The sequence below is a fragment of the Mugil cephalus genome, chromosome 17 (assembly GCF_022458985.1).
Source record: "Mugil cephalus isolate CIBA_MC_2020 chromosome 17, CIBA_Mcephalus_1.1, whole genome shotgun sequence".
In the NCBI taxonomy this organism is placed as follows: Eukaryota; Metazoa; Chordata; class Actinopteri; order Mugiliformes; family Mugilidae; genus Mugil; species Mugil cephalus.
This window is the reverse complement of record NC_061786.1, coordinates 13669800-13697046: the sequence shown is the minus strand read 5'-3', so window position 1 is coordinate 13697046 and position 27247 is coordinate 13669800. Positions and strand designations below refer to the sequence as shown.

The window sequence follows — 27247 nt, the reverse complement described above, 5'->3', positions numbered from 1 at the left end:
GCCAAACGTTTCCCAGCGGAACATTGCATTGGTGCAAGATGGTCAATGTTACTTACTTCTCCTGTCAAAAGTACATTTTAGTTGCAGTGTTATGAAGACACCAGGAGATGGCAGCACTATCTTAGGCATGAGTTTCAGTTCAGTTCGCTGACGAACGCAGCTCTTACACATTAAAATACATGTAGGCAATAAAGCAAATCTAGAGAGCACGCTCTGCTTCTTCTTCTGCAGATTTAACCAGCCATGTGCTATATTGGTTATCCAATATTATCCAGGATACATGCATTTTTGCATATTTTGCTCCATACGTAAAGTATTTATTCGCACATTATCTAATACCACTTATGCTAGAGGGTAGCGTGGAGGTTGGACTCTATCCCAGTTCTCATTGGGCAAAGGCAAGGTCCATAGACAGGCTGCCAGGCTATCACAGGGCTAACACAGGATTGCAAACAGACATTCACACTCACATCCACGCCTACAGCCTATTTAGAATCACCAATTAACCTAACAAGCATGTCTTTGGACTGTGGGAGGAAGCTCGAGCACCTGGAGAAAATCCATGCACGCACAGAGACAACACGCAAACTCCACAGAGTAAGGCCCCTGCAAGTATCTGTTACAGCACGGAAAATGTTAATGCTATGTAGGCTATATTGACAGCTAAGCAATATAATGTGACAATATCCGTGCATGCATGCTAACTATGGAGTAGATCCTGGAGAGTCTGGCGTGAAAAGAACCCCTCACACCCGGTGACAATACTAGTGTGAAATGGCAGTAAGATGGTTGGAATGGGAAACTGAGAGGAAAGCTATCCGTGGTAAACTCTTCTAATTTCATTACTCTACGTGTTTCCTCAGCTTAAAGGCAATCGCATACTTGGCCGCTCTGAAGTGGGGGTCACACATAACAGCCGCTAAGTTGTGACAGTGGCCCAGACTGGCATACCTCAGCGCATAATCTGATTATCGGATCAATAACACGGCAACATTTGGTACATAGCTGGGATGGCTGGCTTCTTCTCTGGTTACACATTGCTGGCATTCACCACTCGTTCCCACTTTATAGGTGACAAAGTGTGAATGCAAGCAGGAATTCAAATGGAAGGCCTTTTAAATAAGACGAGTCGCGCGGCGCAACCTTGATCACATCTGGCTCTGCTACCGTCTCCGGAATTCAGGCAGCTATCAAAATATCTGCACATGCTGCACAAAATCATGTGCAAAATCAGAAACTAATGCTCGAAGTTAAGCCTAAACGGCATTCCTATTTCCTGGTTCTACAATTTGTATTCGGTTACCCTTCTCCCATTCCTTAGGTTAGTATTAGCGTCTGCTATTCAGAATGTCATGCAAGATCAACATTCACGAGATGTGACAATGTACCATAAAAATATTTATTGACATCACCATCTTTTTGGACACAAATATGAGAAATGACACACACACAAACAAAATCCCCAAGATATTTAGAAAGTCCAAATTCAAAACATCTAAGAATGACAAAGAAGTAAAGAACTAATATGGAACATCATCATCAAGTTGTAAGTACAAACTCACGTGAGAGCGCTCAGGGCAAACAACTTCTTGTTCAACTGAACACATTTGATATGTTTTCCGGGAAATGACTTTGATGACGTTCTCCACAAAAGGTGGATGAGAAGCTCCACCAGAAGGTACGCTGAGCTCTATCGCCCCTCTCTCACTCCTTAAAATTCACGATATACTGATACTGATATACTTAACCGCAATAATCTCAGAACACTGGCCAAACAGTTTAGAAATGCACATAAACACCAATAAATAGAAACACTTTATTTCCAAGAGCAATATCATATAATAACAACCAGAAGAAGGCCTCATGATGACAGTCACAAAGCTTGAACTGCCATGATTGCTGCTCTTGTTTAGCGCTGCATGTTGCATTTGTGAAATGCAGATAAGTGGATAATGACGACCACTGCACCAACACAGAGCATGAGACGGAGATAACCAGGGACGTTGGAGGAAATCCCCGCTCGCTGCTTTTCTTCCCCCCTGTCCCTCCATCCGTCCCTCCATCCCTCTGTCCGCTGCAAAAAAAAAGTCTGTTGTGATCCTGTCTTTCTCAGTCCAAACAGGTCACCGTGGCTCACACCTTGCCAAAGTCTGTGCTGCACCGGCAGCGGCGTTAGCGGAAAGCGAGATGAGAAAGAGAGCGCGACAGCACAGATTACGGCTAGTTCACATTTGCCGTCTCTCTCCCTTTTCCTCTCTCCCTCTCTCTGCTTTATCTCCATGGTGCACACATGGCGACCTGGAGCAAGGCTGTATACTGGCAGGGGAGGCTGGGAGCAGAGAGAAGGGGGGGATGCAGCGTGTGTGTGTGTTGGGGGGGAGGGTGGGAGTGGGGGGGATAAAGGGACACGCTGCTTCAATAGCAGAGCAGGTCCAGGGACTAATTGGATCTGGTAATGGCTGGTCAGTGTGACTGAAGGGCTCGTTAGAACCAGTACAGCTCCTTGCCTTTCTTGTGCTGCTGGAGGCCTGAGGGGAAAAAAGAAAGGAAACAATGAGGAGGACAACGGCGAACAACAGAACACAGGTTGTCATGGAGCCTACTTTTGCCAAACATCCCATTTAGAAGGAGGTTGGGGGGGGGGGGGGCTTCTGTGATGATTATGATGTATTGTGTGTATGTGAGTGTGTCTACATGCGTGGGAGTGTCTACGGTGCGTCTTAATGTATTCAACTTCACAAGTATATGCATCTACTATATGTGTATTCTGATGGTCGTAGGTTGATACAGGTGTATTTGGGAAACGTCATTAAACTATATTGTCTGAATGTAACACAAGCTTCAGCAATTAATAGGGAAACAACCTACGCCTCCGAATTTTAAGGATGGAGTAATGTGATCATCAGAAGATGCAAGAATACTTATTTTCATATCAGGTCTAAATATGAACACAAATATCTGCAGTAGGTACCTGCTTCTATGTTGAGTGCCAGGGTCTGGCTGACATCTCCTGGGGGAAGCAGGCTTGGCCAGGAGGCGGTGGGTTCCAGCTTGCTCACTTCATAGTGGCTGGGCAAGGTGGGGAGATGAGGTGGCCTCACGGTGGGCATGAGCAGGGGCCCGTAGTGGGGCTCCAAAGCCGACGGCGAATACAGTTCGTGGAGAGGCCGCGGGGGGCCGTAGGCCTGGGCCTGAGTATATCCCCAGGTCTCCGGCGCATGGTGGTGGGAGTGAGGATGAGCGTGTGGGTGAGGGTGAGCGTGTGGGTGTGGCAGGCCCGGGTGTAGCCCTGAAGCGTATGGGTCCATGGAATAGGAAGGCGCGCCTGTGTCGCAGTGAGAGCGGCTCTGAGGTGACGAGTAGTTGCTGTCCCAGAAGGATGGGGGGAAGCTTCGCCGACTGCTTGGTGAAGGGGTACCTAATGAGGGAGAGGGGGAGGGGGGGGGGGGAGCAACGGTCAAATTCGGGTCAGCACATGAACCGTTGCACAACTGTGCGGTGAATCGCTTGATTTACAGAGACAAATGGAAAGGCCGGGGCCGTGCAAGAAGAGTAACCCGTGCTAAAACGTAGATGTCACTCACATGACTGCTACACCCTCTGGCCCAGATATCTTCCCCATTGGATCATAGTGTCATACAGCTCTAGCCCCAACAAGACACAGAAATAAACACAACCACACTCTAGCAGACAGAGGGAATGAAAGAGAGAGAGAGAGAGAGAGAGGGAGAGACAGAGGGAAAGGTAAGAAGGAGAGACGAGCCTATACCCTACAATTCTATATAAGGCAGACGCTCTGACCTGGAGGGAGCCCAAGGCTCACGGAGTCTTAAATCACTTACTATGGTGACATCTCTCACTCTCATGTCAGCCCAGTGCTCCTGAAAGTCTCACAACACGCTCGAGCGCACGCAGGCACACACTCTCAGACACGCAATTCTGGCGCAGAGCTAGCACTCGTCGTCCCTCTCCTCTGTCTTCTGCACCCCCACCTGTTGTTTTCTCTGCCCCCCCACCCCCTCCACCCCCCCACTCCTCTCCTCGCCCTTGACGGACCGTCGGCAAGCCATTATATGTTTTTGGCAATATAATTTTATATTTAGATATTCCTCTGAAAAATGACACCGCGCAGCACCCTGAGAGGTAGTGTTTCCCGCTGCCCCTATCACACTGACCACAACATATATAAATCTGAGCAGCAGGCAGGCAACTGACTGAGCAACCATTGTGGGGCAAGAGCTGGAGCGAGACTCAGAATGGCAGCCATGGAGGCGTTTGAAGGGGATACGCCGACGAGGCTGTGCGCTTACGGCCATGTATAAACATAGCATCTGTTGTGAGGCAGGGAGCGTGTGTTGGTGCCGAAATGAAGACGTCCGGCTGAACAAGGAAAGAGACTAATAGCGACAGCAGAGAGAGGGAGTGAGTAAAGGCTGTAGGCCGTACATGGATATCAGAGGGACATCTTTAAACTGTTTGTCCGGAAGGGACTTTGGTGTCAGTTTTTCAAATCATCAGATTTCAAAAAATTCTGGATTACAGCAATAAAAACAAACCGAAAAATTATGCTAAAGTTAAGCATTAACTGAAGCTTTTTTTAAAATATCGAAATGTTTGTGGCTAATAAGAACAGTTACAAAACCCTTAGCCCTTCGCATCTGCACTGTGAAGGCTGCCAGGGAAAACAACTGGATAAAGTTACGAATGAACTTTTATCCAGGTATCCCTTTGGATTCCTGATTTTCAAGCCCAGTGCCAACAGTCCACACAAGTGTGTAGACCCTTGCTTTTTCTTTAAACTTTCAGCATAACCAGAGTCAAGAAAGTCCCCTTTGGCTGCCAACAGCGCCTGACCTTCATGACCCTTTGCCCCGACCGCTCCAGAGACAACAGTTCCATCAAGCAGCCCCTCTGTCCTGTCACCTGATCACATCACCTGTCTGACACTCTGCTGTGCTCTGCAGAACTGTCATGACACCCTGTGTGGCCTCGGAGGCCGGTGTCTGTGTGTGTGTGTGCGAGACGCCTCAACTGTGACAACTTCTGCACCTGTGCTCACATAAATACAGAGAAGACCGCAATAATGTAGTGTGAGGATGTTCCCAAATGCATGCAAGCTTTGTGGCATGTTTTGAACTGACAGGATGACGTTTGACTCCAAAACAAAAGTTAGTTTTGGGTGTAGTAAACCCGAATGATTTCGTTGAATTTACGTTGAATTTTCGTTTATTTAATACAATTACAATTAATGAATACCAAATTTCCATTTAACAACAGATTACATCACTGATTCGTTTTAAGTAAGTGAATGAATGGTCTGGATGCAGTGACTTGACATACTTGTGCTCTGTGGCTCTGGTGCTCGGCGTTTGCCCTCTCCATCCATGTAGGAGCTGAGGGCCCTGGAGAAGTGCTCGTCCACCACACTGCTGATGTCTCCCTGGTAGTAGGTGAAGAGAACACAGCGAGAAGTCAGGTACTCTGCCTCGGGGCCCTCCTGCTTCTCCTTGGGGCCCTCCTCTGGCCTCGAAGTCCCGGGGGTGTAAGAAGAAGAAGAAGAGCTGGATGAGGATGAGGAGGAAGTTGATCCTCCAGCGCCTGGGCCCCCAGACATCCCTTCGGGACCGCTGGGAGTGTCCATAAAATCCCTGCAGTGAGACGAAGTGCTGCTCAGACCTGTGGGAGCCTGTCAGGGGGGTGAGAGGGCAGGCGGGGGAGGACAGAGGAAGAGGGAGAGGGCTAAGACAGGTGTTGCAGAGGACAATTCTGGCGCTGACTGTGAGACATTTTGACATAATGTTTTTCTTTGTGTGTGGCAGCACTGGCACGTATATGCGTGCGAGCGTCAAGATATCAGTGGCTGCAGAACGACTTATGTAGTTGATACTGCACACATCGCTGCCAATACAGAGCAGAGTTTTTTTTTGTGATGACTTACTGATCAAGTAAACACTCACAACACCTCAAACATCTCAAACGTTTTTAACTAACAGCTTTACTTTTACGCGCAAGTTGCGTAAACTAATTCAGTTGTTCTTATCAAAACCAACCCCGCTAACAACGCAGTTAGGAACTATCACGTATGAATATTTATTAACTTCCTACCTGTAAGCTATTAATAAAAGCAGGAGCAGTCGGTGCGTACGGTGCGTAATGTCCATAGGCTGGGTACATAACATCCAAACAGCTCATGGTAAATGAGCGGCGTCTTCACTGCTCTCCTGAAACCGACTTGTGCGAGAGACAAAGTGACAACATTCCGTTTTTTTTTCTTCGAAAGGAAGCGAGCTTAGTGATCTCCGATCAGTGCAAAAAAAGCCGGTGTCCGACTCGACATAGTCACTCCGGAAGGAGCGCACCACTCCGCTCACTGCGTGCGCCACAACAGCTGCGGTAGCAAAATGCGATGAGGTTTATGGAGCAAGCATGAGGGTGTCCTGTCCTGTACATCTCCGTGTCAACCCCTCCCACCTTTACCAGCCCTCCCCATATCACCGCCAACACTCCCACCACCACCTCTACATTTAGAGCAGATAATTGATTGCGCTTAAACAAACTTATTATTTACGTAATATTTAAAACGAATTGGCTAAAACCCTTCAAACATATGTCAGAGGTAAATGTAAATTATGTCAAGGTTTGGAAATTAAACATTCCCATTCAAGCATGAGACAGGGAAGGTGTATACACTGGAAACAACTTGTAACTAATTGTGACTCCGCAGCATTTTAATCCCAGTGTAAAATAAAACTTAAATAGAATGTCATCCAGTTCCACAAATAGATTTGGATGAAGTCACCAGGCTACACAACAATAAGCACATGATAGGTTTGATTCAGTGACATTTTATTCCTCTCCATGTACTTTGGATACTTGAAAACTTTGTGCTCAGTCCAAGCTGAAAATATGCACGGTCTTAAAACAGCCGTCGGTTGCCAAGTAAACCCTCAAGTCATCTGAAGTATTTAGTGTGTTCCCAGAATGACACATAGGTGTCAACTATAGGTTGCATACACTGGTCATACCAACATGGAGGAGAAAGGGACTCTGCACAAATCTATGACAAATTATCACCTATCAGCAGGGCAAACAAAAAGATATTTTCACACACACACACACAATCATATCTAATGACAATTACAAACACCACAGGATCATTTATAATATGCCGATACTGTAAAAAGAAAAAAGAAAAGAAAAAAACAAGTCAAGATACGTTCTCCTAATACTTGCGTCTATTTCTCTTATTGTAAGGATTTACAGGTGCTTGATGTTTGGGCATGCCAGTCTTTTTGACAGGCACTTTAGAATGGCCGTGAGAATAGTGTGGAAAATTTGCAGAATTCCATGGACGAGTGTTAGATGAGGTGGAATGTCTCTGATGTATGCTAGTGGACGAGCTCCTGGGGAAGTTACATTGTCCCTCTGCTACGTTCTCTACATGGAGAACATGACCAACATCTTGGTATGCATACATCATACATAGTATGAATAACTTGGGGCAGGTTATTGATGTGCTAATGAATGGAAAGCAGATTAGTAGGGACTCTCTTGGTCCTATCTGCATTGATTCTTTATGAAGCTGCTTTTACAGCAATACAATATGTTGTTTATTATTATTATTGTGCAGTAATGCATCACTTAGCAAAGAAAATATATATATGTATATAATTTTATGTAAGAAACTAATTTTAAATTTGCATGTCCATTTCATGAATGGATCAGCACTAACAATTAAGGGACACTAAACCTACTTCTGCCCAATTCCCTTGCATCAATATGTGCAATATGGGCCACTAGATGTATATACATGCAGAGTAATGCAGGACAGCGCAGGGCTCGGTGAGAAAGAGAGTGATGCAATGCTAGAAAGCTCACTATTACACCAGCGTGATCAACAGCTGCAGCTGACGGAAGGGAAGCGAGGCCACTATTAGTACTACCGGCCATGACTAAATGTCTCTGTGTTTCTGTCACTCTGTCTCTGTCTCTGCCCCCCTGCTTGTCTTCCCCAGTGATACGCACACCTTTTCAAAATCCGATCACCCCGACCGTTCACGGGAACGACCAACCCCGACCAACGTTTGAATGCGTGCGCAGAGGGTGCATGTCAAGTGAACAATCTAGAAAGACAGGAAATCAACTTGTGGAAACAAGGCAGCAACGGCTCCCCTCCCAAAAACTTGCTCTGTTAGTACATTTGTATTTTTAGACGCGCTGAACACTGCACGCTAAAATCTTTATATCTAAAGAACAGTATGTGCAAGAGTTTACAGTTGCTACTGAGTGTGTGTTTCTGCAAGCAAGTGTGTGCGGAGGTATCTGTGTGTCTACATTTACTTGTGTATGCCTAAAATAAACACAGGTTACATCACTCCTTGTGACCCTTCAGCAGATCTAGGCCCCTCCCCCCTTAAAAGAGGTCTGACCAGGCAAAGATTCCCATTGGTTGAGATGTTGCAAGCCAGTTGAGGTAGTAATGGCAACCTGGTTTTATTTAGACCTCTATTCAAATTGCAGCACCACCATTAATAGTTTATATGCTTTGCTAGAAAAACATGAGTATGCTAAAGAAATCATGACACATACTGAGTGTTGTGGAAGAGGAGCAGGGCCAGTGTTGTGACTTTTCAGAAGACTTTATTTTGTTTTCTAGGAATACTGATAAAGTTTGGCATCGTCAGCACAGTGTAGGGCCACAGGTTTTTACAATATCGAGGTCAATGTCAGATAAAATTGGAAATCAGAAAAAATTCTTTGGAATAGAGTTGACTGCAGAAAACTGCATTTAAACTGATCTTTAAACCTTTGATTATTAATGTCTTATTTTAAAGTCAGAGTGAGAGTGTGAAAGATATATTTTAGTTGTGACTTTTTTATAAAATCCTTTCTTATGTCTCAGATTTTTTTACCTCTTTCAAAAAACTTTAAAGTCAGAAAGAAGCTGTGGCATGACAGTAGTATGACAGTCCTTTATATTACCATTAAAGCTTAGACAGCATTATTTTAAACTCTTAGACATAGTAAGTCTAAATGTTAGCCAAAAATGTGATCAGAACACTTATGGTGACAGCCTGTTAAGCAGAGTTTGCTGCAATATGAACCATATAAGCCACCTCCTGAAACAACAAGTCCTTTATTAAAGTCTCAGTCTGGCTTGGCCTCAGGGGGGTCGGATCTCAGGATTCCACTGTTGTTTATACGCCTCAATCTGTATGTGTGTGTGTGTCTGTGTGTGTGTGTATATATGTCCAAGACAGAGATGTACAGCTGCCCCCGTTGTCCAGTTCCACACAAACTCATCTCAGCTGTTCAAAATCATCACCGAGTGTCATCGGAAACGCACACGCCCCAGCGCACACATACACACACAAAGGGCCACATATGGACAGGTCTGGCTCATTCAACCTTCTACACAAATGTTGGTGATAAATCCTCTGTGATAGAATGTGCAAGTGTGCAGCTATTTTCTCCCTAAAACAACCTCCTCATTGTCCTCGCAGACCACCAGGGTCCAGGGCTCCACAGGTCTGAGCCTAGAAGTCAGTTAAATATATGTTTATAAAGTAGCTCTCAATACTTACATTGGCCATTTGTTTAGAAATCACTCGCACTTTGCAACACTGCTCATTTTCCATAGCATATCTAGGCGTTAGTTTTTACACTGACGTTTTTGTTACCTTCACAAAAAAAAAAAAAAACAATTTCAGGGCAGTTAGAAAATCTACTTTGTTGTTTTAAGAGTTTTGCTGTTTTATTGTATATTGAAGGCAATATATATATTATGTTTTATATTTTATCTGTGATTTTAGATTTTGTAACATTGTGACACGGCTTCTTTACGATATTTAACTACTACATGAAAACTTTTCTCTAATTCTCACTTATTCTTAAAATGTATTCCTGGAAATAACCATTCATCATCAGTATTCATGTACTCATATACCTGATGGCTTTATGATACTCAAGTTGATTGATTTGCCTACTTCTAGGCATCTCTGTGCTGGATGACTCAGACATGGATTACGCTTCTTAAGCGTTCATTTTTGACGCAGTGTAATTAGATTTTCATGTTGCACTTAAAGTCACGGTACTGCAGAGGACACAGATCCATGAATCTAATGGTATTAGATGAATTACAACTTACGCTTACATACACAAGGCATTTGTCTCAGTGTTTGATGCAATAAGCAGTAAAATATGCAAAGAATACATAGAAAGTCTGATTTGAAATACCAAACTATAAACTTGGCATGGATGTGAAACAAAAACAATTAAAGTATCAGTTGACTTGCAGAGGTGCTAAAAGTCATTTACGAGGAAAGGTGTTCAGCAGTAATGTCCAAGTATAGTTTGGTTCTGCCGCTATTGTCCTCTGTTGGTTCCGGGAAAATGTGTAACAAACCTAGCCGCAATACTTCCACTGCACATCAGATTATCATTAGTATAAGCTAAGAAATATCTGCACGCTTCAAATCGTACAAGGAGCAAACAGCTTCCACAAAGGTAAATACACTCAATGCTCCCTGTTTATTAAAGCCTAACCTTCTGAAATGGACAGAATGTGAATTAACAGCATCCTCGGAGAGTCTGACAAGTGCTACATTCCTGACATCCTATTACTTAGACTACTCTGCCGCCGACTGCCGCTGGGTCACTGGAGTTAGGCGCACTCCAATTCGCATAGATATAAAGCCAAAAGAAACACACACAAACACATGAAAGGTGCACACCAATCTGGGCATGTGGCATTGTCACCTTCCCGCCTGACATTCCTGCCGCGGCGTGTGGGGCTGCAGTTAGAAGGGCACTATGGGTGGGTAAGAGATGGAGGGTGGACAGAGGGCAGAATCACAAATTTGGCATGTCACATGGTCAAAGAGGGAAGATTTACGACTGATCAGGTTCCCCATCAGCAGCATGGTGTTGTGGCTTCAGAATGCCGGGTATGGGAGTGAGATCAGACTCCGGCTTTAGTTTGTGCACCCTTTCTGGCAACTGCAGCCAGTGTGACTGGCTGAAGATGGCAGCGTTACTGATGGCTGGGGGTCCTCGTGGTATTTTCACATCTTGCTCGCCGCGTAGATGTACATGCATCTGATCGTGAAGACGCAGGAAAATGAGAGGTGACAGATGTGACAGACACATTTTGCGTGGAAGGAAGGGTGGAAAGCTTTATTCCACAAGCGAGACACAGAGGCAGTCAGAAAGTATGGTGGCGCTCTATAAAAGACACAGACCTCCTTTTATTTCTCTCATTTCGATTCTCTCTCTATGTTCAGGAGCTATGATTTACTCACCGGTGACATCATGGAGACCACAGCTATTTTTATTGGCTGGTAAACGGCCAGCTCTTCCCCGTGCTATGCCACCTGTCCAATCCGCACCAGTCAACAAGCCCCTGGGAAAAAAAAAAAAAAAGTCAAGTACTCAAAAATGATTGAGAGTTGAAAGGCGGAATATGATACAAGCATGCCATGCTACTGTCCTAGGCGTGTTTCACAAGTCAAATGTCTTGTCACTGCTACTGGTTTGCCACCCCTATATTGCCCGTGCTATTCACACGCTGAGTATAGCGGGATGTGCATCCCAGAATTAAACAAACATCACTTCATATCTGGCGTAGTGTCGTCCCCCCTGGCTCTTAGACCATGCACATGAATTTAAATTTGAGATAAATCATCCTCTCTGTTTAAGATGTTTTATGATCTTGCATTAGGTTAACTTTTAGAAAAAGCATGTGTGTGAACTGGTGCTTAAGATCAAGAATGACTGTAGATAATAACTTTTGGGAGGAGGGATTAACTTTAAAGAACATTTCAAAAAAGAAAATTCGAAACACTTTCAAATTAACAAAGCATCTTTTGCTTACAGGAGAATACGAGCATCACCAGATAAAAAATTAATACTCAGTGCATCTAATTTATTTGGTTTTTAATGTTTCTAATGGGCAGGTACAAGCTCAGTGAGTTAAGAAAGGATGACTTCCAAACGCAATATTAATGTTAAGGCACTCCTCATTAGAGGGATCATTATCGAGGCTCATGCGGACTACAGCAACATTTCACAAATAGTGATCCTGAAAAAAGAATCAGAATCAATAAAAGGCCAGTCGAATTATTTCGTGCACATGTGAGTGAGTGAATTATCTTTGGATGTGAGCAAAAGATGAATAGCTGAGTGGGCATGTGTGACATATGCACACAGCAGCTCATCTTGACTCGTGATAGTGACTAGGTGGCCACCTTGTGGATGAAACGTGAAATGGCAAGCAATGGTCTTTTTCTCAGAGCTTTCCAGAAAATTTGACAATTGTTTTGTGAAATAACACTATAAAAGTTTAACTTTTATTCAGGGATGTCTCACTGAGTTTAGTGGTGAGCAGTTACACAGATTCATGAATGCAACATTCCCAGTGCATCATTTACTAGAACAACCTGTAATTGGGTCAGGGGACACCTTGTGGATGATGGTGTTGCTATTTCACTTTCCCTGAAAATGCTGCTTACCCCAGTGGTCTTTAAATTTGAATCATTTTGCAGTCCTCAAGGTTGACCTTTAGTCAGCTGTGATTTCTGAGGAAGTATAAATAGCAAATAGAAACAAAATGAAAATGATTTAATATGACAGTATTAGCAGTCAACTTATATTTTTGTATTAGCAACAATTAACGCAACAATTAATTTAGACCTGTCCTGACCTGAATTCAGCCTGTGAAAAGAAAATTATTATTACAATTATTATTATTACAACACAATAACAAGTCTTCTTGTAAACAAAGAAAAAAAATGAATGCATATAACTATGTTTATTATGCCATATCATGAGCAACTAGCAAGAACAAATACATTTTATATGAGGTTTCTTTTGCACTTTTCCATCCCTTAATTTACTTGAAGGTTTGTTTTAATACCCCTGGTACAGTCCAAACCTCCAGATGGATGGCTAAGAAGTCAGCAACCTTCATTTTTGTGACTATTCTTGTTGCACCAAAATGCTCTATACTGTATTATACTAAGGATCTAACCCTCATTGTGTTTTTGTAAGTTCGGTGGAAATCTGACCCATTGTTATTGTTATTTTAATAAATTTTTAATTTATTTATATTTTAATTGAATTGTGCAATTCGATAATAATAATTAAAAAGAAAAATAATTATCATAATTTGTATGAGAGCTGGATGATTTTTTGGAATTCTGACCCACTGTTATTGTTAGAATTTTAGGTAACACAAAAAAATCTTAAACCCCATAAAATCTTATTTAATTGTATATTTTTTTATTTAGTTTATGCATTTCAGTAATATTAATTTAAATAATAATCTAATTAAGTATCATGACTTGTGTGAGAGTTGAACTGGCTCCTCCAAGCCACCGGGGGGCGCGTGTTCGCTGTAAATAAATGCCATCGTGGGTTGACGAGGGCCGCCCAGCCATGTTGAGGAGTCTGTCAAGCAAACTGCAGCCCGCCATTGTGTAGAAACCAGGCTCTGTAGGGAGATAAGGGCGCTTGGCTGAAACTCTTCAATAGCTAGACAAATTCTACAGCCTGCCGCTTTATTTAGGAGTAAATACAGTTACACAGGCTCCGGGGGGGAAAGACATGTCAGCCAGCAGCCTCCTTGAACAGGTAAAGAGAGGTATTTTCTGAACATTTACGTGGGCCAAATTTCTCAGCATCGCGACGGCTAGCGAGGATAGCTTAGCTCAGCGGCAGCGGCTGTGGCTCAGTAGTGCAGTAGGCCTGACCACCTGCTAAAGGAACTGACTGCTGAAAATATATCTCTTCATCTATTTTTTCCCCTTCCTCTCTTCTCATAAATCAAACCTTCATGAATCACCTGGACCCAATCCAGAGACCGAAAGGCCAAGCTAATAAAGGTAAGAAGAACAGAAATGGTCCGGTGTGTTATCGACTCGAGTGGATCTTTTTACGTGCGCTTTGAAAATCTTGCGTGCGCGGATGCGAAAGCTGGGTCGGCGGTTAGGCCCGTCTGTGTACGCTGTTAACGTTGTTGCATTTAACACTTTAGCGAAACACAAAACGACATTTTGTGTCACGAGTCTCATCAAGCCGGTGACTCGCCAACGTTTTGTGTCCTTTACACGCGTGAAATTGCACTCGCAAGGTACTCACAGGTAGCATCGGGCTAGCTGTCTAGCTAACGTTAAATGGCAACATGATATCAGAACCCTTTTCCTGGTTCTACTTCTTATACTAGTTTTGTTGTTCTATCAAGTGGGAGAACACCTCCTTACTGCTCAGCTATTGTTTATATCGGTCACAATGGAATATTTTTGCGTTGTTATGCTACAGGTGCCACCGTAGCACGCTGCCCACTCGGCTAATGTTAGCCAGGTCCGTCAAGCTGAAAGGACTCTTGGCTCGTTAACATGGAGACGAAGCTGCTAACTGCATGCTAACGTTAGCTCGTTGCTAAGTTAACCTAAAATGACACGTCTTCCGACATGCTTTTCCCGTGTCCAAATGGGCCCCACGTTTCCCGTCATCATACTAATGTGGCTGTAATAGATGGCCTATATTTGCTACATTTAAAAAATAAATAAATAAATTAAAAAAAATATATATAACGTTATATGTGTGTTGATTCAGTATCAGAGAGCCTCTTGTCATCACACACAGTAGAGCTCACAAACTTGTGAAAACAAACCATGACCCACATGTTCATCAACATTTAACATGCACGTATTTTGCAACTGAAATTGTGCTAGTGGCATACATTTTAATTGGTTAGTTTATGGTTGAATCTGTTTTTTTTTTTTTTTTTTTTTTTTTTTTTTAGTTTGTTGTTTTATGTTGGTATGTAATCACTTGTAGCTAGTGTACAGTTTTGGACGTGATGTGTTACCTTAGTAAGTTTTAACCTGAAAACCTTCTGAAACTGAAACAAATTCATGGAGTGGTTTTGTTGCCATGATGATGGCAGTGTATATTGACGTGACATCTCTGGAGTGCACAATTTTCCATACACTGTTTACATCTGTGGTTGTTTTTCGTTTCATTTATTCCAGTGCAAAACGGAGCTGTGACCCAAAAGGATACTTTGAATGATGATGAGTTTGAGCCTTACCTGAATACTCAGGCCAGACAGGTAAGCATTTGACCAGAGGTTGTCCTCGGGTGTATTTTATTTATTTATTTATTTACATCACTTGTTTATCAACAACAGGAGTTTCAGGTTTTACGTTTTTGTTTATGACAGATCTTTTAAACAGTTGAAGATAAAATCAGCAGGTTGTAACTTCCACCTAGAATTCAGTTATCATTTTTTTTGTGTAAGAGTTGTGTGTGTGTGTACACTTGGCCAGTTATTATATAGCACATGTTCCATCAACATTAAGAATAACCTGATGGCATCATTTTATAAATGCCTAATTAATCTTACGTCATTGTACTTTGCCTCAAAATATTCCTAATCTTTGCACATAATTTGCTACGTCTGTATGAAATATTCTTGTATAGATAGCTATTTGGGAACGCAATTAGTAAGAGAAGACGCATTATAAAAGGTTCCATACTTAACAAATATAAGTCATTGAAGATGAGTTCGATGATGAACTTTCTTGTTACTTATTTAACAAACGGCTAAAGGAAAAATATTTACCCAAAGACGGTAAGCACATTTGTCAACCAGCAATATCACTTGCTTTTTGTATCCCATAGACCTTAATGATGTGCAGCTGGAATGAGCGCTTTTGTGGACTATCCTGTATTTCACTGGCCTTGAATTTTATTTCTTTTTATTGTATGCTTGATGGCGTTCCCCTGTGCAGCAGTAGACACAGTGCACTATTCTCTTGAGGAGAACAGTGGAGTATGTATTTTCTTGCACTTGGAGGAGTGCAGCATCCTATAGCTCAACACAATGAAGAAAAAGTAAATTGCATAGTAAATTACACAGTGTTGTGTATTTACTGAGTAGTTTGGAGATGATGAAGACCGATGATTAGCAGGATTGGCATAGATACTTAATTTCTTCATGGTAAATTAAATATCTGCTCATCTTATGTTTTTAGATCTAAAATAATAAGATGTACACTTTTTAAGAGGCCTACTGTAACTGTTAAGTGTGTTGTTACAAGGAGCATGTTTTCACTGAATCCGTTTCTTTTTTTTCTTTAGAGCAATGCCTATACGGCCATGTCGGACTCGTACATGCCCAGCTACTACAGCCCCTCCATAGGATTTTCCTACTCCCTGAATGAGGCAGCATGGTCCACAGGTGGGGACCCACCTATGCCTTATCTGGCCTCCTATGGACAGCTGAGCAATGGGGAACCCCACTACCTCCCGGACGCTATGTTTGGCCAGCCAGGCCCCCTGGGGAGCAACCCATTCCTGGGCCAGCACGGCTTCAACTTTTTCCCCAGTGGCATCGACTTTGCAGCATGGGGTAATAGCAGCTCTCAGGGACAGTCGGGGACACCGCAGAGCTCTGGCTACAGCAGCAGCTATGCCTATGCTCCCAGCTCAATTGGCGGTGCCATGATCGACGGACAGTCCCCATTTGCACCTGCTGCCAACGAGCCACTTAATAAAGCACCTGGTATGAACAGCCTTGACCAGGGTATGGCAGGGCTTAAGATTGGTGGTGGTGCTGCTCCGGGAGGTAATGGGGACATGGCTCCTAAGGTGGTCGGCTCTGGCTTGCCTGGGGGTGGTCCCCTTGGCCCTGTATCATCTGTTGGACCTCCCAGCATGCCTCCTGTCTCGATTACCCCTGCCAAGCCCGCATCCTGGGCCGATATTGCCAGCAAGCCAGCCAAGCCTCAGCCCAAGCTTAAAACCAAGGGTGGCATGGCTGGCGCAAATTTGCCTCCTCCGCCCATTAAACACAACATGGACATCGGCACTTGGGACAATAAGGGCACTATGCCCAAAGCTGCCACTCCTCAGCAGGTGCCCTCTATTCCCACCAATGGGCAGCCGCCAAATCAGGCTTCACCACAGCCTGGAGCTACTGCTGCAGGGAACCCACAAATGCCCCTGAGTAATGGACAGCTGGTTGCACCTGTTTCCCAGATGGGCCAGCATCAGCTCCCGCCCAATGCGCAGGCAGGTATGACTCAAATGCCCCAGCCTCCTCTCTCCCAGGGCCCTCCACCTCCAAGCCAACAGCAGCAACCTTCTCAGCCTACTCGCTGGGTCCCTCCACGGAACCGGGCAAATGGATTTGGGGATGCCAGTGGGAGCGGTACAGGCCAGTCACCTCCCACCTCTTCTGGTGTGGGCGTGGTTCCTGGGGTTCCCTCTGAACCTCATCCAGTTTTAGAGAAGCTGCGCATGGTCAACAATTACAACCCCAAGGACTTTGACTGGAATCCCAAACAGGGGCGGGTGTTTATCATCAAGAGCTACTCAGAGGATGACATCCACCGCTCCATCAAGTACAACATCTGGTGCAGCACAGAGCATGGTAACAAGAGGCTTGACACGGCTTACCGTTCACTTGGAGGCAAAGGGCCACTTTATCTTCTGTTCAGCGTCAACGGGAGTGGTCACTTCTGTGGGGTAGCGGAGATGCGCTCACCCGTGGACTACAACACGTCTGCTGGCGTGTGGTCGCAGGACAAATGGAAGGGTCGTTTTGATGTGCGCTGGATCTTTGTTAAGGACGTTCCCAACAGTCAGCTGAGGCACATTCGACTGGAGAACAACGAAAATAAGCCAGTGACCAACTCTCGGGACACACAGGAGGTGCCGCTGGATAAGGCCAGGCAGGTGCTTAAGATCATCGCTGGATATAAACACACCACTTCCATCTTTGATGACTTTTCTCACTACGAGAAGCGTCAGGAGGAGGAAGAGTGTGTGAAAAAGGTAACCAAGTTAATGTTGAATAAAGTGAATGATACAACAGGGGAATGAAAAAAAAGAGTGCTCTTAACTTAAAAAAAAAAACAACGAACGATGAGGTGTATGAAGTCTTTATGAGTGGCCGTGCATGGACAACATGCTTTTTGCATGATTGAGATCTTTGGCATAATTTACTGTGTTCACTTTAGGACATTTTGTGACTTTTCTGTTTCCAGTTTTTCAATGTGGTTTTATATTTTCTTGTCATCACTCATGTAATGCCTTGTTTGGGGAACAAAGAGTACACCGAAAATTACTTTATTATGTTTACACTGTACTATGAAGTTATAAACAGGAAATTTTCAGAGGATTACATAAGGACATATCTGAAAATCCCTTTAATTGTTTTATGATCTAGTTTCATTTTGACAGCGTTATTAGCGGTATCTGTTGTGCAGCTTGCTCAAGATATTCCCTGTGTCACAAGACCGTATTTGGTTTTGGGAAAGAATCTCTGTGGCTTATTGTTTAAGTGTAAACACTAACCTAAAGAACAAAAAAAGGGAAAAGACAATGCAAATTGCAGGTTATATATTTATAGTAACATTTGTTTGCAGTTTCTTTTTGTGTATAGTGGGGGGTAGGCTTTTATGTTTTGCACAGTACATTTTTTAAAAATTCTTCTAACCTTACACATTTAGACCACACAAAATCCACTGAGATCCACAGCAGCTTGTTAGCCTTTTTTAAATGGGCATTATATATTAAACTGTTCATTTATTGTATCTTTGTGAAGTTGAGATTAAAAGGTTTGCTTTAAGGTACTGAAAGCTTGCTAAAGTCAAAGAAATGTGTTGCCAGAAGGTTAAGATTTACTGTTTAAAAGCTATGATACACGAATTCAGGGAACAGATTTGGTCATTTTCATTTTGAAATCTGTCTCGTATTACATTTTGACGGCTACACTTAGTGGCATTTAGTGTGAGCTTTCTTACAAGAGATGTCAAGCAAGACACTGTTTCAAAAATGAACAGTATATCAGCTGTTTTTATATGATTATATACATTTATTTTAATGCATTTGCAGCTGCATAACTGTTCTCATGAATTCATTTGAGAAATGCAGAATTGTTTCAGTTCTACGCTGCCTAACCAGCAGATATAAAACTAAGATATTTGTCTCCGTGGCTGTGTGTGTGGCAATAAAACAGACCGTAGAAATTGGATATAAATATATATATTTGTTAAGCTACGGTCTCTACGTTTTAGCTTTCAGCTTGTATGGATTGTGCTAATGCTTGTCAGACTCTGCTGTTTGTAATCTAGACAGGCATCCAAGTTATGTTTTATGACAAGTGGTCTTATTTGAATTCAGAGACGTGTTTGCTTTTCTGTGTGAATGTGAGATCTTCCAGTTATGCTCAGTTTTCACTCCTATGTGTGATAGGTGGAGGTCCAAGGCAGCGAGCCATATCCCAGCAACCCAAGCAACAGGAGTCATTACAGGCTTCAGGTAACTTGCATCATCTGTCATTTTTGGAAACGGTTCAGATTGGGTTTAAAGAACCAATGAGTAGGAATTGGAGGATCTTTGAGCAGAAGCAAAAGCTTGTATTAATAATCAGTTTGATTAGTATATGATGACCTGATATAAAATTGAATCATTTCTTGGGATAAAATTATTCCCGTCTAAATGGAGAGCAAATCCTCCTCTTCCACAGAGGTCAGCTTATTGTCCTTTCATGTTTCTATAGTAACCCAGAACAGACAAACCAAACAATAGCTGAAGAGAGGGCCTTTGGCGTTTTTGTAAGAGGCAGCCATCCTAGGTTCTCCTACTCATTTGTCCTTTAATACTTGATGGACTCTGCCATACATTTTCAGATCCATTATGTTCTCTCTATTGTGTCTAAGTCAGTTGTTCAATGCTGTAGTGATCAAACATCTTAAACAGTGAGGTGAGAAGAAAGAGCCCTGGTTGTAAGGCTTTAAATGTGGTTATTTTGTTGCATGAAAGACCAAATGTGATAAGTGGGAAAAAAATCTGTCATTTCTATTGTCCTGTTCGCTGATGTAATTCCTTTCTTTTTGTTTTGTTCTAGGAGCGCCAAGGACGAGTCAAGTAACAGTTGGTGATTTGGTCTAAAGACTGCAATGGCCCCCTCTAAAGCCCTGTCCACCCCATTACGTCATTACATCCAGATCTCTAAGAAATTCTTATAGGGGTGAAGAATTAACAAAGGACAAAAAAACTAAATGAAGACTTTGATTTCTTTTGACTTTAAAGACTTACTTCGAACTTGTAGTAAAAAAAAGAAAAAAAAGAAAAGGAAACGATTATCATAGGACAACTAAATGCATAGCATCCTTAGGTGAAATTTTTTTTTTTGCCCCACCCCATTCCACTACATATGCTTTTTTCCTTGTATGCTGCTCTTTCCTTTTTCCCTTTTTTTTTTTTTTTTTTTTTTAAATGAAAGGATCGTTTCTGTTTTTATGGTCCAAGAGCAAGTCTGTAATTCTCACACAAACACACAAATCCAATAGAAGTTTGTAGTGTTGGCTAATATAGTGCCCCAAAGTGAAGAATGGGCAGTTTGTCTCATTTTCTTTGTAACCCCTCACATCAGCCCTTTGTCTTCTGAGGATGCACAAATCTTCAACCAGGACCCAACAGAGTTTCTTCCTTGGCGGATTTTCATCGTAGGCGGGTGCCAACTACGCTCACTCCAGAATCTTTTGTACATGCCTGCCATGTTTTTGTTTGAGAGGACTGCAGATGTTCAGAAAGGCCCTCTGTTTTGTTTTCCCATGCGTTGGATGGAGTATGTGGGGGAGGACGGGTCGGGAGGATCTGGAGAGGAAGAGTAGGGAATGGGGTCAAGTGTTTGAAAGCAGAAGAAATGTTAAGTTGATGAGCCTTGCTCACTGTAAGATGTTTATGGTCTAAAAAAATTGGGGCCCTCTTCATTGGACTTAATTTACCCTCTTTTTTTCTTTCTCTTGGACAGTTAATTGTTGCTACGAGCTGCTTTCTTTTCTTTTTTTTTTCTCCTCCTTCCTCGGTTTTTCTAAAGACAGTGATGCGAGTGGCCTTGCCCCCACTCTTTCTATTAATCAGTTCAAAGTAATAAATGTGGTATATTCAGCAGAACGGTGTGCATTCCCCTTGTTTGACTGTGGAAAGCAGTTTTGTCATGCAAGCATGTCTGCGTTAATGTTTTATTTTTTTTCTCCCTCATGGGTATATGAATGTTTTTTTTTCTGCTAACTTTCATATCCAATCCCCCCCGCTCCACCTTCTTCCACCAGCCTTCAATTTACGCCATAGCACTCTGCATTTCTTATCGCTCTTCTTTCCAAACCTGCCTCCACACTCCCAGATTCCTGTCTGCTCAGTCGACCATACATATTATAATATCACAATCAGCTTCAACCATTTTGAGAATGTCATTGTTGGTGAGTAAAAAAAAAAAAAAAAAAAAAACGAGAAAAAAAACGCAAGGTCCTCTTTCAGAACTACTGGCTTTTATTTGTGGCATAATAAAGATGCTCCACAAAGTCAAACGTGGATTCTTCTCCTCATTGGCTATTTGCAGTCACGTGGTTAGCCTCTTGTCCCTGTTCGCTCTGGTTGTGATTTATTTTTCGTCTTTTTTGGGGGGCAGGTGAGATTTATCTGTTTGGGTGCACTGAGTAATCAGTAAAATTTTGTTTTTGACATGTCATTAATTTGCTTCAACTGATTTTGCCTTACTCCGATATATATACATATATATGTGTGTGTATATAGGCAAAGCGAAATGTATGTCTTAAGGTAATTATGTTTCCTGCTTATCGGTGCGTTAATTAGCAGTGATTTGGTTTGATATCTACTGTGAACAAGGCGTCGCTGATACCGTTTCATATGGCCAGGGTTGGCTTAAAAGTTGTGAAAAGGTGAAGTCCAATTTAAATGCATATATATTTATCTTATCGTGTACAAATCACACTGCAATCCGCCATTTTCTCTCCTCATTACCATAACTGCACTGAACGAAGTAGACACAAGAGGGCGACAAAGGACTGCTCACTGCTGCTCTGTTTCCATCCGGACCAAAGTGCAGGCTCCTTTTCTAATCTGGCCGTTTTTCCCAAACTGGTCCCAGAATCGAGGCCTTCTCAAATATGTTATTTGTTATTTTTGTTTTTAATTGCTGAAAACCACGACGCATATCACAGCAACCAATAGTCTAGTCAAAATGTCTTTTTCAAAAACAACAAAAAGGTATCATCCCTATTTTCCCTATGATTTTGTGTGTTGCGTTTACTGTATGTACGTGTGAGGGCTCTTGCAAATGTAAATTATAGGCTCCTAATTTTCAGTATTTCCTTTTGAAATTTAAAAACCTGTTTCTTAAACATTTTGTGGGGAGGTCGGAGTAATATTGTTTAATTAAGAAACGCGACAGTCCATGTTTTGTAGGCTTTCGTGAATTTATTAGACCTTTTATGTAGTTATATAGCTTACATTATAGTTTTCTAAGGATAGAAATTTAGTTTATAGTCTTAAGTAATTTAAAAAATAGGATTAATTCTCCTTTCCTCTGCACATTGTCGACATAACAATGACATTACGGCCTAATGCAAATACAAATTTAGAAAAAAAAATGTAACAATAATCACAAGAAATGTTTATTTTGAATGGCAAAGAAGAATTGAGATCATGGGTGACCGTCACTCAGCTTTTGGGGGACTGAAGCGTATTGTTGTGGGAAGAAAAGTGTGTCTCTGTCTGTGTGTTGTGCGGGTGTCGAGAGGGGAGGTCGACGGCACGTGTCGAGGGTGCGTGGCAAACACGCTGCCTCGAGGGTATCTCCCGTGACCCTTATCCGTGCGTCTCTGGGGACGCCTTTTTAGCCCCTCCTGGGATGCAAATGAGCGGCCGCGAAGCGGAGGCAGATACATCCACCGAGACGATGGAGGAGAAGAAAGGGAGAAAGTGGAGGAAGAGGAGGAGGAGGAGGAGGTTAGAGCTCATATCTTAGTGCGCGCATGGAGTGAAACGCATGCAGGGGATAGAGACGTAAACTAAGTTGTGGTGTTGTGACTGAAGGACTTCGCATTGATTCAATTAACAAGAGGCGCTTGATTTATTATCAATCTTTTAAACTTTATCTACACTCGTCCATAAACAGTTTAAAAATAAGGAATACGATGAGGATATTATTTTTCATACACCACTCACTCAACATTTTAAGCATCACACTGCGACCCCGCGTTTGTTTCACCTATAGGGAGAAATATTTCAGACATTTTTATTTTTTTTATTTTGTGCCCATTATTTCCGATGTGGGAAAGAAGTATTGTTCAGGCAGAGAGAGCTCCACATTAAATGCGCGGTGTCTGCGGGTTCATATTGCACTGCAAGGTCATGGTTCTGCTTTATTTTCCCCTCATTATCATAAGGCATCCATCTCTTTCTTCCATTAGTGACGCTTCGCCATGTCGCCAACCCGACCTCTATTTACATGACTAAATTAGATTTCCTTCTCCCCTTTTTCGAGCATTTTGTTTCAGCGAGTCTGTCTATAGGTAAAGGGCAGAAATTAATGCTGATAAAAAAAATGAAATGTACTCCGCATCCGAACCCCTTTCTTTTTCTTTTATATCCAATAATTTGAAATAGATCCTTATAATTTGAATATGTTGTGTTGTTCGTGCACCTTACTGGACGCATTTTTGTTCACGTGTAGTTTTTATTTTACATGTAAAAATTTGATTTTTTTTTTTTTTTTGAAGAACTTTTGTTGAAAAACTTCCTCGATTTAACAGCATTATTTAAACTAAATGCAGCAGTGTATTTAGGAATAAGAATGAAGATGTTTATATCACGTGAGGAGGGGGTCTGTATGCAGTCACCTGCTCTCGCCCTGCACTGTTGATATATTGAGTGTCACCCCCTCCCCTCCCGCCTCGCATTTCTCCCTGTGTCCCAATTGTATTGAGAGTTTTGAGAATGCATAATGTGCAGACAGACAAAAAAAAAGGGGGCCCCGGAATCAGTTGATGACCTCCGTGGTAACATATGTGGCACACTTGCTCTCTGCATGCTCTAATTGTGTGTGGGGGGTGACAGGCAATAATGAAATGTCTAGCATGGTAAGCACATAGGCCCTGATGTGGGTGCAGAATATATGTGGCTTTTATATTTTTAGATCTTGAAATCTGTGTTGTCTGCGTTTTTATACTCTGCTGTGTAACTGTTTCGTGATGATTTTATCCTGTCTTCCCATGATAAACCAACGGACTCGCGTCCTTTACCGCACGATAGCCTTCAAGACAATTGAAGCTACAATAGTGAATAAAACAGACTGAAGGAAGTCAACAAATCTTCACAATTTCTTTTGCTCTTTTTCTTTTTTTTGTTTGCATATTCTGCCTCCATCATCTGTGATGTAGGTCAACTCTCATCTCTGTTGCCTACAGCACTTTGCAGCTTGAATCATCTGATGCAGCTCTGTGATTATAAGAGTAGAAGTGCAGCTCATTATTTAAATCACTTGATGTGCTTTGGGCGCTTTTTTTTCCTTTCCCTTTTTCTTTTTTTTTATTACTTTGAAGAAATACTAGATGGTACAAATAGAAATGTAGTGGAATGATTTATTTATTGAGACTTCTTTTTGCACAACAAAAACACAGACAAAGGGTGTGACATTTGAAACTCGCCAAACAAAAATACTATAATTTTAAATGAGTAAAAGATGTATTTTCTTTTTTTTTTTTCTTTTTTTTGGTGGCTGATAGTTATGGGAATTCATGCATGAGAATCAGTGTGGAGGTTGTTGCGCTTTACGATGGGCCTAATGGCAGAACTGAACAAAAACTATAATTCTCCAGCAGCACATCGTGCCTTTATAGCGTTTTCACCCTGGTTTTCATCTTCCTCTCAGACAGGGCAAGTGGACGCTCATGCGTAAACACACAGACCTTTGAAGTGGCCCTCTGTCACCACATGGCAAATCCCCCTAGTGTGATCCCTCTGTCCATTTGGCCACAGGACCAACACTGGAAGGCTGCCTACAGCTCTGTCTGTTCTGACATGATGGAAACCAGCAGATTAGTAAACTGATGTCCAGAGATTATGGCGTCCTCCTATGTCTTCATAATGTATCTTTTCTAGTTTGCGCTAACGGATCTGCGCACCTGTCTTAGGAGCACTGTCCTGTCACTTCTCCTTTACATGTCATAGGATCTTGGGGGAACGTCCATCTGTGTTGTTACCAGTGCTGGTCTCTCAGGTGAGCGAAGACTGTGGCTTCTCTCTTGGCATTCACCGCGTGCCTTAATTGTATTGAAATTAAATCAAGGTCCACTGTGAACACAAAGAGCTCAAACCTAAACTTCGGAAATGCTCCCGGCTAGTTTGCACATTCTGTCACGATCCGTCGCTGACCGTGCATCTACCGACACTTTCCCTCTTTTGTAATCTCACTCCTCAGCCGTTTTTGACATGTGCACTATTTGCTGACATGCTGGTCCTATTTTTTTTATATATATAAATATATTTCCGTCCATCTCGGTTTGACATTCCTCTCTCCTCACCTGTGATCCCCTCGTCATCCCTGCGGGCTCAGAGGCGGCTATGCGGTCCTTCCACACGTCAAAGTGCATCGCATGCTAATCCCACACTAACATGCATTCTCCCTTTGCGACGAAATCACGTTTTACAGACAACACACATAAAAGAAAATAACACATGGTACAAGGCGGTGTGATCCTTCCGTTCAGGCAGCCCCACGGTGTGTCAGTGCATGCATGCGTTCGTGGATGTGCAAGAAAGCTCGTCCAGCAACAAAATAAATGAATAAAGAAGAAAAGGAAAAGAAAATACATCTAGTGATGATCAAAGCAGGATTCACACCATTAAGACATTCTCTGTACACGCATGCTACAGCACATCATTAAAAAGCACCACAGAGAGAGGAGAGCACAGAGAGACAGGGATTGAGATAGAGCGAGCAAAGCTACCTTTGTTGCACCATAAAGAAAGCAGCAGCCCAGCTACCTGATTGCTACCATTCCTGCAGACCATCTTCCCCCTCAGAGCAAAACAAAGGATGGCGACTTGATATTTATGAGAACACACTACGATGCACCGCTATGCCTTATCGTCACTACGCCACTGCCTCCACTGCTCCTGGTTAAGAGCTTGGTACGGTTTAACCAGACCAAGCAGTTCTTCATTACAGTTGGTAAAGCTGTGTGTGTCGTTATCTCCCCCCCCACCCTCCCCCTCTTACCTCCCTCCCTCCCTCCCTCCTACTCTCCATCTCTTCTCTACTGTTCTCTCTCTCTCTGTGTGTGTGCACTCTGCGCATGTAACTATGGCCATATACAGGCTGGAAAACAGGACCTAAATAACAACAGTGTCCATCCTGGGATTAACAACTGCACAAAATTGATCATTCAGAAAAATGGTTGGCACAAGGGAGGAAATATTTAGCTTCTTTGCCATTGTGCAGGACTCTACAGAGAAATTTCTACACCTGAAATCCTTCTCTTTTTTTTTTTTTACACTCCCCACCACTGCTCTCAATCCCCTATCTATTTTTGCCTAGAGTAGCACAAACAAGATCAAATATATCCTTCCTCTCTAAAGACGAAGTAAAAAACAAAAAAAACAACAAAAAAAGAAAAGAAACAGCAGAGAAGCTGCAGAGTATTTCCTCCTCCGGGTCCTCGGTCCTGGTTTTGTTTTTGTTGTTGCTGCTGCTGTAGTTGTAGCTGTGACACTGCGCAGCTCCATCCTGTGAAGGTCCTTGTGGGTTGGGAAGAGCAGGGGAGCAGGCACAAGGGGGGGGTGGGATGGCGGACAAGAAGGGGGCTGAAGGGACGGGAGGCAGGCAGGTGTCACACATGCAGTCAGGAGAGGAAAGAGGAGAGAGTAGCAGGAAAAAAAAAAAAAAAAAAAAACTAAATTCTACCCAGTCACCACCATTCGAAAAATCCGTTTGGATCTGCTCAAGACAAAACCGAAAAGGAAGACAAAAAAAGCCCAATGTGTAAAATATACATATATAAGCCGCGTAGGTATATATGTATAAGGATCCAAGGGAGAAGGAGAAGAAGGAGAGAGATGAGGGATGGACGGACGAGGAGGAACAGGCAACTGGCTCACACTCAGACAGACTGCGCCGAGGCGAAGGCACGGGCTTCAATTTATGCTTTCTGGTCGACACCACCCCCCACCTCACACACGCGCGCACGCAAACGCGCATGCAGACACACACACACACGTATAGAGCGTCCCGCCCCTATCTGCCCCTGTCCCTGTCCTGTCCCGTACTGGATGCGTGGCCCAGCTGATCAGTGCAAGAGGGATTAGCCAACAGGGCCAGCTGGCAGGGATTACACAGGCAAAGTGGGGGAGGTGTGTATGTGTGGTGGGG

At 42.9% G+C, this 27247-nt stretch overlaps 2 protein-coding genes across 3 annotated transcripts in view; one reads left to right on the top strand and one right to left on the bottom strand.

Annotated features, from left to right (window-relative positions):
- The window catches only part of ythdf2 (YTH N(6)-methyladenosine RNA binding protein 2), a 37260-nt gene extending 15957 nt beyond the window's left edge, over nucleotides 1–21303 (top strand). The window contains exons 1-6 of one of the 2 annotated variants that reach the window (XM_047611604.1): nucleotides 13427–13629; nucleotides 13856–13880; nucleotides 15033–15112; nucleotides 16144–17841; nucleotides 19264–19329; nucleotides 19919–21303. In XM_047611604.1, coding sequence (XP_047467560.1) covers nucleotides 13603–13629; nucleotides 13856–13880; nucleotides 15033–15112; nucleotides 16144–17841; nucleotides 19264–19329; nucleotides 19919–19942 — 1920 coding nt within the window. In that variant the 5' untranslated portion in view covers nucleotides 13427–13602 and the 3' untranslated portion in view covers nucleotides 19943–21303. Of the gene's footprint in view, nucleotides 1–13426; nucleotides 13630–13855; nucleotides 13881–15032; nucleotides 15113–16143; nucleotides 17842–19263; nucleotides 19330–19918 lie in introns of those variants that run through there. The other variant, XM_047611603.1, reaches the window with a different exon arrangement.
- Nucleotides 1386–6450, bottom strand: vgll2b (vestigial-like family member 2b). The gene is made up of 4 exons (XM_047611606.1): nucleotides 6106–6450; nucleotides 5341–5686; nucleotides 2972–3418; nucleotides 1386–2528 (listed from the first exon to the last, which is right to left on the bottom strand). The coding sequence occupies exons 1-4, from the start codon at nucleotides 6190–6192 to the stop codon at nucleotides 2485–2487; spliced, it is 924 nt and encodes a 307-aa protein (XP_047467562.1). The 5' UTR covers nucleotides 6193–6450; the 3' UTR covers nucleotides 1386–2484.
- Nucleotides 21304–27247: the final 5944 nt, after the last annotated feature.

Bases quoted from the DNA above. Each gene is read 5' to 3' on its own strand.
- vgll2b (XM_047611606.1), bottom strand. From the start codon at position 6,192: ATGAGCTGTTTGGATGTTATGTACCCAGCCTATGGACATTACGCACCG. The intron at 5,687-6,105 runs GTAGGAAGTTAA...CCCCCCTGACAG, and splicing joins CTTTTATTAATAGCTTACAG to GCTCCCACAGGTCTGAGCAG. The intron at 2,529-2,971 runs GTACCTACTGCA...TTTTCCCCTCAG, and splicing joins GGCACTCAACATAGAAGCAG to GCCTCCAGCAGCACAAGAAA.